General features: G+C 39.4%; 1 protein-coding gene across 1 annotated transcript; it reads right to left on the minus strand.

Moving 5' to 3' along the window:
- Positions 1–640: 640 nt before the first annotated feature.
- Positions 641–16,682, minus strand: LOC108605145. Its single transcript, XM_017994719.1, is given in 5 exon segments — positions 641–2,404; positions 13,024–13,153; positions 14,703–14,799; positions 14,866–15,022; positions 16,327–16,682. Coding segments are annotated over 5 exon segments (2,067 nt in total). The 5' UTR covers positions 16,625–16,682; the 3' UTR covers positions 641–1,019.
- Between the last annotated feature and the right edge of the window lie 311 nt (positions 16,683–16,993).

Genomic DNA, 16,993 nt, shown 5'->3' on the forward strand with positions numbered 1-16,993 from the left:
CGCGCACACACACACACACACACACACAATCAAACTGCATGCCCTTTAACTAACTAGTTTTATTTCTGTATATATCTCTGTGTGTGTGTGTGTGTGTGTGAGTGCGCGAACTAAAGACAATGGCAAACAAAACAAACTAACTAACAAATCGCTTAAATAAACTTTGTCCTTTGGTTGCGCACAATTTGTCATTTTGCATTTTATGCAATTTGCATATTGTTTGCATTAAACTTTTGGACACACATAGAGAGACACACACATACATACACATAAATATACAATTTATTTATTATTCATAGTTAGGTTCTCTCTCGCATGTGTTGTATTTATTAATTTCACTTTTTTCACTCGTGTTTTTATTTTTTTTTTTCTTTGGCATTAACAGCCCAAAATGCATTCAATTATTTATGTATTTTGCATTTATCATTTCGAGCTTTATGCATATCGCATTTAAATTAAGTTGTGCTGCTTTACTATATAGACATATATATATATATAGTATTTGTTTATGTATTTACAAGAGGCGTGAAATATTTATATTTACACTCATAATCAGAAATATTAGCATAACAAACATACACCAATATCAAGAGACAGACAGACAGACAGACAGACAGACATGCATACATTTAATAAAACACTACTGGGAATAAAATGTTAATGCTGTTGTTGAAGCAATTGCTGCTGCCGCTGCTGCCACAGATTTAAAAAACTGTTTGCTATGGCAAATCAAAAATTGACACAGAATTTAAGCAGCTATTTCATTGATTTTAGTTAGACACACTGAACTAAACTGTGGCGCGCTTTAAAGTTAAACTTTGCGCAGCTTTTGCTTCACTACTAAAACTACTTTATATATGAGTCAATTCAATAGTTACGATGTGATTAATTTAGACACGTATAATTTCGCCTGGCGCTGGCTTGGGGCTGAGCTCATCGATGCTGTCACGCAGACGCAGTGCAGCGTTTAGCTCGGCGCCCTCCTCGAGCGGCTTGGGCGGCTTCTGTTCAGCAGTAGGTCACATGAAGATGTCGCCAGCAACGGCGCTGCTCACGTTGCTCTTGCGTGGAGTAGTGGGCATGCCATGCGGGCAATGCGTAGCTGCCGCAGCCTTCGATTCATCCTCGAATGTAACCATTTTCTCGCTGCGTGGCTTTAGCGTTAAGATTTGCAGTTGAGCGGGTGCAGCAGCGGCAGAGACGGCGGCGCTGCTGGCAGCGGCATTGGGAGCGCAGAGCAGCGTTTGGGGTGGACCCAGCTGCAGGCCATGTGGCAAACCCAAGCCCATGCCGCCCATGGCGCCCATATGCGCGCCACCCATGTTCACATTCATGGGCACGCCAACGCCCATGCCCATGCCCATGTTGGGTGAGAAGCGACGCGGCGGCGGCAGCGCCAAGTCACCAACGCCCGACAAATTAAACTCGCTAATGCTGCGCGGCACAAAGTATTCCATATGGTGCTCCGGTATGCCAGTGGAGCGGCGTATGGGCGTGTTGCGTTGAAAAGCAGAATTGGCAGCGTTCAGATGACCAGCGCCATACAAGTGACTGCGACGTGGCAGCGAATTGTACTGGCTGAGTGAGTGTGCGGGTCCAAAGAACATGGTCTGATGCTGTCCGAGATTGTTGGCGGCATTCACATTGTTGGCCGTGCTGTTGACCAGCTCGGCGCTCGGTCGTTGTCAGGAGGATCTGGGCGTGACCGCCACTGAAACGAGGGCGACCTCCTCCACCTTGGGCATAGCTGTATCCGAGCCGCCACCGCCGCCGCCGCCGCCGCCGCCCGCCAAGCGTCGCACGAACTGAGCAACCTCCACATGTATCAGATTGAAGCACATCGCAGCCACCGCCATGCCCATCAAGATGTAAGCGGCGGCAGCAAAGTGGCTCACCATATTGGTCGGCGCCAGCTCACCAAAGCCAATGGTCATGAGACAGCAGAAGCAAAAGTAAATCGACTCCAGCACACTCCAGCTCTGCAGCCGATGGAATACAATGGCGCCGCTGCTTACATAGCAAACCAATATGCAGACACAGACCGAGATGGGCACAGCGCTTTTCGTTTCCTCCTCAGCGCCATCAGCGTCATCATGGTCAAGCTCTTCTAATTGCTGCTGCTGCTGCTGCTGCTGATACACCGCCGGATTTATTCCATACTGCACCATTCGGCCAGCATATTGCTGCTGCTGTTGTCCCCTGGGCTGCTCCGTTGCCGCCTTGCTGTTGGCATCTGCAGCTTCCTCCTCGTCCTTATCACGACGGCGAAACAGAAAGCGCATAGCAGCCGACAAAGCGTCGCCCATAGCAGACAGATAGATCAGCAGCAGGGGTATGCCGAAGAGAGCGTAAATCAGGGCGACTATGCGACCCCATTCGGTGCGTGGTGAGACGCCGCCATAGCCTGTAAGTAAAGATAATGCGCTCTATAATTGCGTTTGTATAACAGTCTTCGAATAGCGAATGGTAGAGTGCAAAAGTGTACCAGTTCAGCACAATATAACAGTTTTATAACAGCTTTCTAGCATCAACTAGTGTTAACTCAAATTTAATTTTATATTTGTATAACAGTCTCCATATGGCGCTGCTGCAAGCGTACGTTATAACAGTAAATATGCTATGTATAACAGTACTGTATTAAGCAGCGTTTGTATAACAGTCTTCAAATTGCACTGCTTGAGTGCAAAATTATAACAGTTCAGTATATAAATTATCACAAACAGCGTATAACAGTTTTATAACAGCTATAAAACCTTTTTAACATCAACACAAATCTAAATTCATATTTGTATAACAGTTCTGTATAAAGCAGCGTTTGTATAACAGCCTTAAGTGGTAAAGTATAACAGTTCAGCATATAAATTACCACATACAGCGTATAACAGTTTTATAACAGCTATATACAGTGCTATATAAACGATCAGACATCAAATTAGTGCATAAGTACAGATTTGCTTGCGTATAACAGTTTATACACATAAATGCATAATAAATTTCTAAGCATTACTACTAGAAATATGTGTATAATAGTTTTCTTTGTGCGTATAACACTTCAAGCGTTTCAACAAGATTGCTGTATAACAGTTCGCCAGCATCAACTATGCAAACTGCATTTAACACACAAGGCAATATTTGTATAACAGCTAAGCTGCAGAACTTTCTCTCTCTCTCTGTCTCTGTCTGTCTCTACTTTTTATAGCGTATAACAGTTAATTTCATAAATTATTAGCAGTGCTACAACTTTATTTCTGCTGGAAGTTTGCTTAACTGCTGCAACTGCTATGCATAGCATCTGCATTACCATTATTTTAACGAATGAGCCAGGTCAACAGCTCCCTGCTGCTTTTTTTGCTAGTGGCGGCTTCAGCTGTTATTCTCGTCGTTGTTGTTGCAACAACGACAACATTTTTAATTTTTCCTGTGTTGGCCACAAACATACAAACCAACCAAGTAACTTTTACGTGCAGACATTTGGCTTTGACTATTGCTTTGATGTTGTCGCCTGTGAGCGAGTGAGTGAGTGAGTGAGTCAGTCAGTCAGTGAGTTGAGTCGCCTGTGTGTAGCCTTAACTTTAACTGTAGCTGTAGTCGTAGTCCGTGGCCATTATAGCTGTCGGGCACGGTGCCTAACCTAACCCAACATGGGCGGCCAAAGAGTTTTTTTTATTTTTTTTCGGACTCAACACGCTCGGGTAAACGCAGTGTGTCCCTCCAGCCTCAGCAATGAACTTTTAATGTGGAAACTTTTATAATTGAGTAAAATGTGCGTCTACATATATATGTATATATATAGTATATGCTATGCTATACGTATTATATTTTATTACTGGCAAAATAAAAAGCTAACAAAGCGACAGCCACAGCTTGGGTTGAGCACAAAAAATTAAATAAAACAAATATGCGGCAAAGCGACTGCAACGAGCTGCGAACTTTTGAGACCCACTTACTTATGCTCTATGCTAAGTAGAGCTCAAAAGTAATGCTTGCCACAATTACCGTTAAGCTGCATTTAAAGACAGCAAGAATGTGTGAGAGAGAGAGAGAAACACACAGGGTGCGTATGAATTGCTGATCAGCAACTTGGATTAGTGGTAAGGTAACTTTTGTTTATCAAATGAGCATTACTTCTAGTTCTGTAGCTCTACTATTTCTTAATTAAAGTTAATGCGTCTTTAAGCTTTTCGCTATTAAAATGCAGATTACTCTACAGCTTTTCCTTCTATATAAGCAGAATGTCAGCAATTGCAGCTGCTTTTAATAAAATAAAAACATATTCATTTATATAGAAAACAAATATTTGCGTGTCAAAACACCCAGTAACCCTAAACGGAACCCTAACTCTAATAAGGCTGCAAAAGTTGTCAAACTTTTAGACAAAATGAATGTATAGTTTAAAAAATACTTGCATTGAAGTACAAATATTTAAAAACACGTTACAAGTTTAAGTGCACATGTGTGCAGAGCTAGACAGTAAGAGAGTGAGAGAGAGAGAGAGAGAGAGAGTGAAAAGTTGCTTGAAATTATCATCAGAGCATAGCAAAGCCAAATCCCAAGCCAAAGTTAACGCGCACTCAGCGTAGAGTCCAACACACTGACTGCCCTACGGTCACGAATATACGGCGCGCTCTCGCTCACACACACTCTCTCTCTCTCGCACACACCCGCTCTTCAATTTACGCCCGCAGCAAGCAACCGCTTGTTGGTCAAAATTGTTAGTGAAAATTATAACATTTACAATATGCTGTGCATAAAATTGTATAGAGTTATAACTAACTAACGGCGTGCACATGTTGGCCTTCAGTTTTAACTCAACACAGCTCACACACACACACACTTAGAAACCTATGCCCCCGTTTTGTGCTGGCCACAGCTCATCGTTGGCTGTTGGCACTTGCAGCAGCAGCAGCAGCAGCGCTTGGACCTTTCAACTCGTGAAGATTTGTAATGTCTCTATACGCCAGGCCCAACAAAAACTGCCAATTATACGTTGGGCTATATATATATGTATGCCATGTCTGTGTGCCTGTGTCTGTGTGTGTGAAAATTTGCAACTTTGCTCATGGCAAATAGCAAAAACTATTTCAATTTTTGTTGTACTTGGTTAATGTTGTTGTACACTCGTTAGTTATTTAATCTTCAACATAGTGTCCTGTATGTTTTGGCTGTACGTGTGTGTGTGTGTGTGAGGGTTTGTGTGTGTGTGTGTGCGTTGAGCTTATGCGGCTTGGCAATTTGTCGACTCATGGATTTCTTAAATGACCATAGCTAAAGCTTGTAAAGAAAACGTTTAAATAAATACATATTATGCATTTTGTATAACAGTTGCTGTATAACACTTTCGTTTGCACTAATTAGGCAACTTATTCTTTGTATAACAGTTTAATAGCAGCATTACGCAGTAATATAAAGTTCTGCACTTTGTATAACAGTTACTGTATAACACTTTTTGTAGCATCAACTATGCAACTTATACATTGTATAACAGTTCTATACAAAACAGCGCTTACAAATTTAATAAACAAAGCGCTTTAAGTAATATAAAATTATTCTGTATAACAGTTGCTGTATAACACTTACTGCAGCTACAGCTAAGCAATGTTTGTATAACAAGAAAACGAAGCTACAAATTTAAATAAAAGTATAGCACTCTGCACTTTGTATAACAGTTGCTGTATAACAGTTTGCTTTGCTTTATCGAGAAAATGACACAGCAGCTCAAATGTCGCTCTTGCTTAGCTGCTTGGCAGCGAGATTGATTTGCTTGCTGCTGTATTGAAGCGACAGCGACAGAGCAGAAGAGAGAGCGAGAGAGAGACGATAAGGAGGGGCGGGGGGTGGCATTAATAAGGTAAAGGCTTGTCATTTAAGAGGCAAGCCAAGCCAAGGCAAAGCGAGGCAAGGCACACACTTTGAGTTTCCGGTTGATGGTGTGGCAAAGCCAAGAAGATTTTTAGCTGAATTTGAACGCGTCGCTTCGCATGCAGCTTAGCAAGTCGTTTGATTTGATTAGTGGCCATTGATTACAACGCACAGTTACAACAAGAACAACTACCCAACTAGGATGAGCTGAAGAGGAAGAGAAGCAGAAGAACCTACAGCAAATGCAAAGCAGGCAACGAGCAATGTCCGGCCTCGACATTCATGACCTCGAGATACAAAAGCTCTGCAGGCAAGATAAAATAAATGCGAGAGACCGATAGAGAAAGAGAGAGAGAGAGAAAGAGAGAGGGAGCCTAGGAGATTGGGTAGTGGGCGCTAAAACCAACAAAATATTTTACTACGGCAATTTTCAAGCATAAAGTAATTACAAAATACACACACACACATACAGTGTGAGGTAGAGAGAGAGAGGCAGAGCAGCTTGGGGGCGTCTAGCAACGTTTTTGGTGAAGCGAGTGTGGGTGCTGCTTGGGAGGGGCTCTCTCTAGGGGTAGACGAGTGCCACTGAGCAGTCTCTAATAGCTAAGAAATTAATTTTCACAAAAAGCTATTAAGAGAGTCACAAAAATTGCTCAAATATAAAACCAAACAAAGCCAAACCCGAGCATAAATGTGGAACGAGCGGTCGAGCTGTAGCTAAAGGAGAATGTGAAGTGGCTGGACACAGAGCAGTGTCCCACCCACTCTTGGATACAGCTACACTTTAAACGTTTTAATTAGAAAGTATGAGCTCTTGTCTGGGGGGCTTGCGCTTCTGCTGTGCTTGTAATGAAATTATGACAGCATTACGCTTTATATATAGTAGTATGCATGTATTTATAGATAAATGTTCAATAAATTTAGCAGCAAGAAAAAACAAAAATAAATGCCAATGCCACAGCCACAGCCACAGCCAGAGCATCAAAATAATAATCACCATAATGATATGCAGCTACAAAGAGGCCAAAAGCAACGGCAACACATAATACATGTCATTAAATGTTCTTCCTTTATAACAACAACAAGAGCGAGAGCGAGAGTGAGCGCGAGCGTGAGAGCGAGATAGAAAACAAAAGCAACATGATAGCGCAAACATTTTTTTATGACATGACAACTGCCGCTTGAGAAATTAATTAAAAATTAAATGGCCTATTAAAATTGTTATCGAGACGCAGTGACGCCAATGCCGTTGGCCATTTAAGTGACAAACAAATGCGTAATGGAAATAAAAGCCAACACACACACACACACACACACACACATAGATACAACAACAAAGCGGCCAAATGACTGCAGCAATCACTCAGCGAATTGATAGCTGTTTGCTTGCTGGGCAGCGGGTTTGGCTGTTGTGTGCGGTGGGGGGGTGTTGATGATAAGGCACTGCTGCTTGGGCTCGTAAAACGATGAATGCGCTTATGACATTGTGAAACACTGACGCCGGGCGTAGCATAAACATGTCAAAACATGCATATAAAAGGCACTCAGCGAGATGGACTGCAAACAATAAAACACCAGCAAGCAGAGAGAAAGAGAGAAACACATAGAGAGCGGGAGCTGTGCAATTATTACATTCGCAGAATGTCAAAAATTACATGTCGCTGGCTTCGTTAGCAGCAGTATTCAATTCAAAAACTGTTATACAAACTGTTATACAAAATATAACAGTTACCAAAAGTGCATTTTATGCTTTTGCCAATTATTTACTTAGCAAGCAATTCAATAGGACAGTATGACAGTCACCAATAAAGCGTATAACAGTTTTGTATACAAAGTATTTGCTAATTATCTACTTATCATATGCGTTGAAGCTATTCCACGCGCTAGCTTCATTAGCAACAGTATTAATTTCAAAAACTGTTATACAGTTTGTTATACAAAATATAACAGTTACCAAAACAACATATAACTGGTATGTATATAAGGCTTTTTCCAATTATTTACTTAACATGTGGTTACAAGCAATTCAATATGACTGTATGACAGTCACCAAAATAGCATATAACAGAGTAAGAGAGAGAGAGGGAATTGTGCAATTATTACATTTGCACATTGTAAAAACTTTGTTAGCAAAAGTATTCATTTCATAAACTGTTATACAATGTGTTAAACAAAATATAACAGTCAGCAAAATAGCATATAACAGATTTGTATATAAGGAAAGCCCTTACTACTTAATATAAGTGTCGAAGCTATTGATATATCATATAACAGTTTTGTATAATAGATGCCTAGCAATTATCAAGTAATTAATTAAGACAGTATGACAGTTTTGTTATACTGCATTTAAATAATACATTCAACGTTTAACAGTTAACGCATGTATAACAGTTTAAATACAAACGCTTATGTCGCCCCCCACAACTTTTGCTTGAATTCAAATTATGCCAGTTAATGTGTTTGTATAACACTTTTGCTTTTAGCAAATTTTGCATTTTTTAATGCTTGCATGCAAATTTTTTTCCTAAATAGTTTCTGAACAATTTGTCAGCACACTGAAGGTTAAGCAGCGAACAAACTAAACAGACAGCGAACGAGAGACCGAGAGAAAGAGCGAGAGAGTGAAAGAGAGGGGGTGGGGCAGAGCACTCGAAGTGCACTGGCAAAGTATGCAAAATATAAAAGTGGAAGAAGCCTGAGGGCTGAAGAGCTCAAACATAATGCAAATGCCAAAGAGCTAAAGCATTTGCTATTATTATAAAAAAATGTTTGTTGCAGTTGATGTCAGCGCATATATTGATTGATAAAAATGCAATCGTATGCGTGCGTGTGTGTGTCTGTGTGTCGTAACTTTGAGTACACACACTTCAAAGTTGATGTGTCAGTCAGTTGATGACTGTTGGTTGGTCATTACTATTTTATATGACAAAAGCGCAAAGGCTGGACGGATTGGGATTGGGATTGGAGCTGGAGCTGGGGCTGGGGCCATTGATTTTGGCGGCACGTGTTGCAAATTATAGTTGCCAAGCGCTGCCTGGGGGCAATAACAACAAAAGTCGCCGCATATAAATTGTATAATAATAATATAACAACAGAGCTAGCAACAATACGTGCCAGCTGGACCAAAGGTCAACGAATATAACTGTGAAATTGTGAATGTGAATGTGAATGCGTTTGGCTTGTAGGTTTGGGCAATTGCCTGTCGTCCTGCACGTGCAGTTGGAGCAACGTGGGAATTAATGGCAAAGGTTAAAATATTTCATTAACAGGATTACAGGCAAAGCAAAATTCCTCGAGTGCGCTGGCCAACCCCCAACCACGGCAACCGCATATTAAGCTTACAGCTTGTGAGCTGCCAAGAATGCTGCCAATACAAATAACTAATTATAAAGTGAAATTAATTCGTGTGCTAATAAAGCAGCGCAACCATAACAAACACACATAGCGCATAGCGCATAGCACAAAGCACAGTGCGGCGTGTAAATATTTTGCAAAGTTAATTAAATGCTAAACTTGTGGCAATAGAACAGCAAAAAAAATAAACCTGCATATTTTAGCATGAAGCGCAACAATGTTTGCTACTGAGAAGGTATTTTAAAACTTCAAGTTAATTAATCGCACGACCAAAACAATGCGCTAAACAAGTTGTAGACAAAACAAAACCAACAGCAGCAGCAGCAGCAGCAGCAACAGCAGTTGAGCTTGATTTGCTTAAACTAAATAAGACGATGCTGCATTTATGCTTCAGCAATTAAAGCATTAGTTTTAATGAATTTGTCCGCTGCATAAAGCGAGCGCCCAACAGGTAAGAGCGACAGTAAAACTCATAATTACAACATATTTACAGCTAAGAAAGGAAGAGAGCGGCAGCAGCGTAGAGTGAGGGGTCGTATAAAACCAACAGCAGCAGCAGCACATGGTTGTCATCATCAACATGAAGAGCATAAATCAAAACAGCTCTATACACTGGAGACTTGCATGCGAGCATGAAAAGTATGAGAGCAAGCGGTGGCTGCTGGTGGTGGGGGGAGGCGTTTGTGTATGGAGACCAGCATAGATGTTTATATTTATGCGCATATGTGTTAATTTTATTACTTGCCACACACACACACACACGCGACAACATAAATAATGTGTGGCATACGCTGCGTATGCGTTATATTAATTTGCCATAATCTCCGGCGCGTATACACATATAAATTGAAATTGCTTGCCCACATTATAGTCACACAATCAATTGCTCTGTCTAGAGTCATTAGTTAAATCCATTGAATTATTGTCGCGCATGCAAATCAAAATACTTTTATTTCAAAGCCTCAGCAGCAACAACAACAAAAAAAACTCTATTAAATTGACAGCAGCTTAAGCGCGATTATGTGCACCCCTGTGACAGCTTTGGCACCTGTTCGCCATCAATCAGTGACAGCCAAGCGCACAGGCGAGCGCCAGCGCGAGCTTTAAGTGCGCCATAAAGTTTACTGTTTAAGCGCTTTGGCCTTAACCCCAGCACAACCAGCTGAACAACAACAATAAGAACAAGCCATAACGATCTTATGATAATGCTAATGGCTGCCCATCGATCAGCGGCAGCAGCATTCAGCGTTAAGTTATGCGGCTTTCAATTTAGCGCACACAAAAGTAGGCAATGAATTTTTGCACTCGAAAGTAGGCAATGAATTTTATGGCTTTCAATTATAATTGCTTAAGTCGCTAGTAGAAAACTGAAGCTACTGCTACAATTACTAAGACGCGCTTTAGTTTAAGCTGCACACAAGGCTATTTATTATATTTATAGAAAACACATTAACTTGCGTTTTTACAGTTGCGCCAGCTGACGACGTTGTATATAATATAATAATATATAAATAAAATAAAAGCACACAGAAACAAAAACAATCAAAATAACCAACAGACGTCGATTGCAGAGCAAGCTCATACCCCAAAAGCATTTTGGATAAATTGTTTCATAATTGATTGATGTGCAGGCCAAACACACACACACACACACACACGCATACACGTGGCTGCAGCTACAATTCAAACAAATACAGTTACAGCTCGCTAGCTGAGAGAGAGAGAGACTGAGTCTGGGCATATATATTCCATATGCGAGGCAGGCTTAGGCGTTGCTCGTTGATTGTGATTGTGATTGGAAGTTGCTGTGATGCGGGGGGGGGGGGAGCTGGGCTGTCTGTCTGTCCGTCCGTCTGTCTAGCTGGATGGTTGCCATGTCCCTAAACTGTCTTGCCGTTGATGTCGTCGTTGTCTGTTGTTTGGTTTTCGCCCAGCTGCCAACCGCAGAATGTTTTCGGTATCCAACTGATGTCAAAATAATTTTGATGACGCCCTCAATACAAATACATTGAAAGGGAGCTGGGCAACTCGCATGTGTGTGTGTGTGTGTGAGCGAGAGAGCGCAGGGCTGGACAGTAAGCAAGCAAGTTGAGTTATTTAGACAGATTTTTGATAGCCTCTGTGCCTGCGCCAACTTCAAATTGAGTTTTGATTTGAAAGGCGCGCCGCCGCCGCCATTCTGAGTTGAGTGGGCGTGGCTGATATAAGGCTGAGAGCGATGACACTGTGACGTTAACGTTTATGTTCGCTGATTGCTACAAATTCGCAGCAAGCATATTAACAAGAAATACACACACACGTACGTATGTGTGTGTGAACCTTTTTTATTCTTTAGTCGCTGCTTTTGATGTTTGACTTGATTTTGTTAATGTGCCAGCCACAAGAACCAATTCTTTGCTTGTGTGTGTGTGTGTGTGCAACACTTTCAAATTAAAACTCACTCAAGTTGAACAACACGCAAACTAATTGAAATTGTGCAGCACTTAACTATGCCCAAACAATTTATTTAAATGATCAAATGCTCAAATGATTGTGGCCGACAGACACACACACAGCCAGCCAACTACAGTAATTCGAAATGCCATCAATTCATCATGCATTCAATATCATTCATTAGTCATATGCCAAAGCAAAGACGAGTCTGAGTTTGAGTTGAGTTAAATCAATTGATTAACTTATGGCAGCAGCACAATAAAAATGTAGCTACAGTGCATACAAAGTATATGCGCTTAAGGTTAAAATTGACTTGGGTTTAAGCTTAAATACAAAATGAACCAAATTAAGTGCCGGCCAATGCTAAGACGTCAACTTTAAATATCAAAATGCTGTATGCAGCAAATTCACAAATGTAAATACGCTTGAAACATAAAAATAGAAGCAAATATGCTGATAATTGACAATATATCACGCACACAAGCGCACATATGTGTGCGTGTGTGTGACTTAAGCCAACAAAGTTCGCTGCTTTTTACGAGCTACAGCACAATTTACATGCCAAAAGCCTTGGCCATGTGACATAAAGTGCGAGCGCTTGCACTCAAAAGTGCGAAAGAGCGCGCACGAGTGCGAGAGCGAGCGCGCATTAAATTAATGACATTTTACATACATTTTAATTGTAATAATCTTTGGGCTTTTTTTCTTTTTATTTTGCTGTCCACATAGGCGACAGCAGCGCTGGCTGCTGCGCTTGTCGGGCAAATTGCTTAGCCCCGGAGCTGTTTATAATTTATGGAAATTGCTGGACGACAGAATGAACGAACGCGCCTACGCTAGAGACAGAGAGAGAGAGAGAGAGAGAGAGTGAGCGGTGTGTGTGTGGGGGGAGCTGCTGCTGGGCGTTGAGAAGCCAATTGCAAAATCAACGCGCGCTCGTAAATTGAAAAATGTTGTCAAGTGGGCGGTTGTTATCGACAAATAATACAACAACAGCAGTGTGTGTGTGTGTGTGTGTGTGTGAGTGAACCGGATGCGCTGTTGCTTGACAGTTTGTTAATTAAAACCAGCAGCTGGTCAGCCGGCGGTCAACTGGTCACCTAGTCAGCCAGTTCGCGTTGTTGTTGTTCAGCTGTGTGCTCAAGCGCTCCGTCAATGTCTCAAACGCACACACGCATACGCACACACACACGCATACATAGTATAGATGACTGAAGACAGCATCAGGCATCGGCACTGTCATTGGCATATAAACGTAATAAATTGCCAAGGGAACAACTTGTCGCTCGAACTGGCTGGCAACTGAAATGCAGACAGCACAAAGAGCGAAAGAGCGACAGAGAGGGAGAGAAAGTGTAGCGAGTGGCAGAAACTCACCTATCGTTGTAATCAGTGTCATTGAGTAGAGAAAGGCCGAGGAGTAGGTCCACTTGTGTGCCGGCGCATTCATTTGCACGCCTCCGGGCTGATAGACCTTCGACTGTCTCACAGCACGCAGCAGCGTATCCTGCAAAGATTGAAACGAATGCATGCATTTATTACTATTTGCCCAACAACACACACACACACACACAGACACGCACACAGCCAGACACACAGCTAAGTGCACAGTGCACAATAAATTGCAACTTTATAAGCGACAAATCAAAATTATTTAAATACAAAAATATATTTCTGTTACTGCTTTAGAAAGTTTTAATATTTTTATAATATATAATAATAAATATTTTTATTTTTTATTATTTTTATATATTTTTTTTATATATTGTGTATTGTAATAACTAAATAAAAATGTTTAAGCAACTAGCTTATGTTGATTTGAAATTAATCATCAAAATCATTAAGAGGTTAAATTGACTTTCAGCAAAATGCAAATTATTTAAATACAAAAATACAAATTTTCTATAAAGCAGTAACTTTAAATAAATTGAGCTATTATATTTTGTATCTTGTAATAACTAAATGTTTAAGCATAAAAATCATTAAGAGTCAAGCTAAGTCTTCCAAATTATTTAAATACAAAAATATATTTCCTATAAAACAGTAACTTTGAATATTTTGATTTTTTTCTTTTCTTTTTTATAAAATTCCAATTTATTCAGATGTATATTTTGCTGTCAAATTAGTTTGCTATTTTGCTTTAATTTTGCTATAATACTAATAATAAAATAATACTATAATAGGATATAAGAATAACCAGATTATAAACCTAGTTGAGAATACATTATTTATAGCAATTATATTTTGTATCCTGAAATAAAAATGTTTAAGCAAATTATAGCTTATGTTGATTTGAAATTAATCATCAAAAGTCATTATGAGGTTAAGTTGACTTTCAGCAAAATCAAAATTATTTAAATACAAAAATATATTTCCTATAAAGCAGTAACTTTAAATAATTTAAGTTATTATATTTTGTATATTAAAAAAAAATTTAAAATGTTTAAGCAAAGGGCTTATGTTGATTTGAAATTAATCATCAAAAGTCATTAGGAGTTTAAGTTAAGCTATCACAATTATTTGAATGTAAAAATATATTTCTTATAATATTATTTATAATGCAAAATTTATAGAAATAATATTTTGCAGCTCATGCTTAAAATTTGTATTATTAACCCAACATATTTACAATTCATTGATTTGAAATAAATCAACTGCAACATTAAGAGCTTAAGTTAATCAAATTAAGTCAACAACAAAATCAAAATTATTTAAATACTAAAATATATATTTTGTAATAATTTTATATATTTTTATAATGCCATATTTATAGAAATTATATGCTGCAGCTTGTGCTTAAACATTGAATATTTTTATTTATATAGAATTGTTTGATTTTGGTTAACTTAACTCTTAATAAATAAATTCATTTAAATTATGCACTATTCATGCATTCTAATATATAATAAATATAAATAAATAAATTCTATTATAAAAATGCATGCAATTAATTCTAATTGCTGAACTCAATCATAAAATGCTTTTAACTTACATTATTATAAATATTTGCTCTCTTTTTTTCTGAGTGTATTAATAAGCTTGCTCTTTGGCCTTACCTGAAACAGTTGCACTTCCTGTGCCGCCAGACGCGTCCAATTCTCCTTGTACAATATATTCAGATCCTCGGTGATGGACCACAGTCGATCAACAGTCCTGCAATCAATTTAAAGCGCACATTGAATAAATTGTTTCGCTGATTCTCTCGAATTTCGCACTGACCTGGAACGTATTTCGGCATTGGCCAGTTCGGTGCGTGGATAGGGCTTGGATGCGGCGACGGCCGTTTCCAGGTTACCGCCATCCTCAATTTCACCCTCGAGCGTTACAAATATTATGGAGCCCATGGCCACGTAGAGCAAAACCAACAGCAGGACACCTAAAATGCCAAGGCGTAGGCCGTAAGACGAGCGAGACGAAAAATACGTAAATTGAATTGAATTTAAATTTAAATGAATTGATAAACAGGCGTCTAATTGAATAAGGCGTTGAATGATAGATGACACTGGGGGGTGTACCACGTCGCAAATCCTCGTGGGGCTCAACTTTAGATTAGATTTTGCCATAAGCTTGGCGTTTAATAAACTTAACGCAGTAGTAGTTGTGCCATGAATTAACTAAATGAAATTAAGGCAACAGCAACACAGCGAAAAGAACAGCGCAACATATTAAATTAAATGCTCGCAATTCATTAAATTTAATTGGGAAAACTATATCGATTAAAAGATTTATTTAAAGCCACTCTAAACTCTTAGCTAGTCTTTAAGCATAATTATTATCAATGGAAATTAGATTGGATTTAGTATGATTCAAGTCTGTTTAAAATTATGAGTCTAAATTAATTTGCTAAAATTAAAAATAAAAGCTGTGGCTTAAGACACTGCAAAACTCTTAATTCTAGTCCTTAATTATAATTATTATTATTGCAAATTAGTTTGAGTTTGATCTAAAAAATGTGCTAACATAATTGATAAATTGATAAAGATTTTTTTAAAGCTTTAATCTAATCTTTAAGCATAACTCATTGGAAATTAGATTGCATTTAGTATGATTATGAGTTTGATTTAAAAAATATGCTAAAATAATTTGAAAAAAAAATTATAATGATAAAGATTTATTTAAAGCCCTAATTCTAGTCTTTAAGCATAATTCTTATCATTGGAAATTAGTTTTTATTATAAGCGCCCGATTGCGGGCTGAATGAACAGCAACAAAGGTCACTAAGGGGTTCCTGGTATTCCCCGTATGCCTTAATAAAGAAAAAAGAAAAAAAAAGTTTGTATTATTTTTGCTCTATTTGAAATTGTAGCATATTTTTTAGAGTTTGATTTAAAAAATATGATATAATTTAAAATAAAGCAAAAATAATATTTTCAATGCAGTAATTATTTTTGCTTAGCTTTAATAAAAGCAGCGACTAGTTCATTATCTGAACTAAACAAAAATATTCGAAAATCAGTTTTGCATTTCTTAATTGCTTAAGCTTAAGCTGTGCTCAGTTTACTTTTAGTCATAATTGGAATTTAGTTTGCCACAAATAATTGAATTTGCTTTGTAATCGGCAAATCTAAATTGAAGTGCCAAAATCTTGGGCTTACCCTAAATTGATTTCAAACTATTGGCAACTGTCCATTGAGTGGGTGAGCGAATTAACAACAACAATTAAGAGTTACACACACTCACCTGTCGCTGTTATGCAATACGATTTGGGACCCTGTTTCTCTTTCTGGCAACCGCAGAGGCCGCCGCCGCCGCCGCCGCCTTCCTCGTCTTTGTCGTTGCGCTTCTCACGCCGCCTGCTGCTGCTGCTGCTGCCTGTGGCGCCACCGTTGGCAGCTGAGCTGGTTACCATGCTGGTGTTGCTGTTACTGCTGCTGTTGTTGTTGTTATTGTTGTTGTTGTTGGCTGCATTGCTGGCGCCCTGAGCGCCATTTGTGGCGCTGACTGCGAACAACATGCCTGAGCCGCTTTGACGATTCATATTGCTGCTGTTGATGTTGCTGCTGCTGCTGCTGCGACCGCCGCCTCTTCTTGTTGTTGTTTTTCTTATTGCACCAGTTGCTGCTGTGCTGGAATTGCTGGCGTTGGCGCTGCTGCTGATGCTGTTGATGTTGTTGCTGTCGTTATTGGCAAGGAAACTAGCTGACGGCATAGGTGGTGGCTTTTTGTTCATTATATTGCTGCTGGTCAGTTAACTAGTGGGGCAGCCGAACGCTTTCTCTCTAAGCTGGGGGTTCAATCAATCAGCAGGCAAAAGTGCGTGTGTGTGTGTGCAGCCTATGACGAATTGCAATCAAATCGAATCATTTGGCGCATCATGTGGCACGTAATTTGCATATATTGCTCTCAG

This window comes from Drosophila busckii, chromosome X (assembly GCF_011750605.1).
Source record: "Drosophila busckii strain San Diego stock center, stock number 13000-0081.31 chromosome X, ASM1175060v1, whole genome shotgun sequence".
In the NCBI taxonomy this organism is placed as follows: Eukaryota; Metazoa; Arthropoda; class Insecta; order Diptera; family Drosophilidae; genus Drosophila; species Drosophila busckii.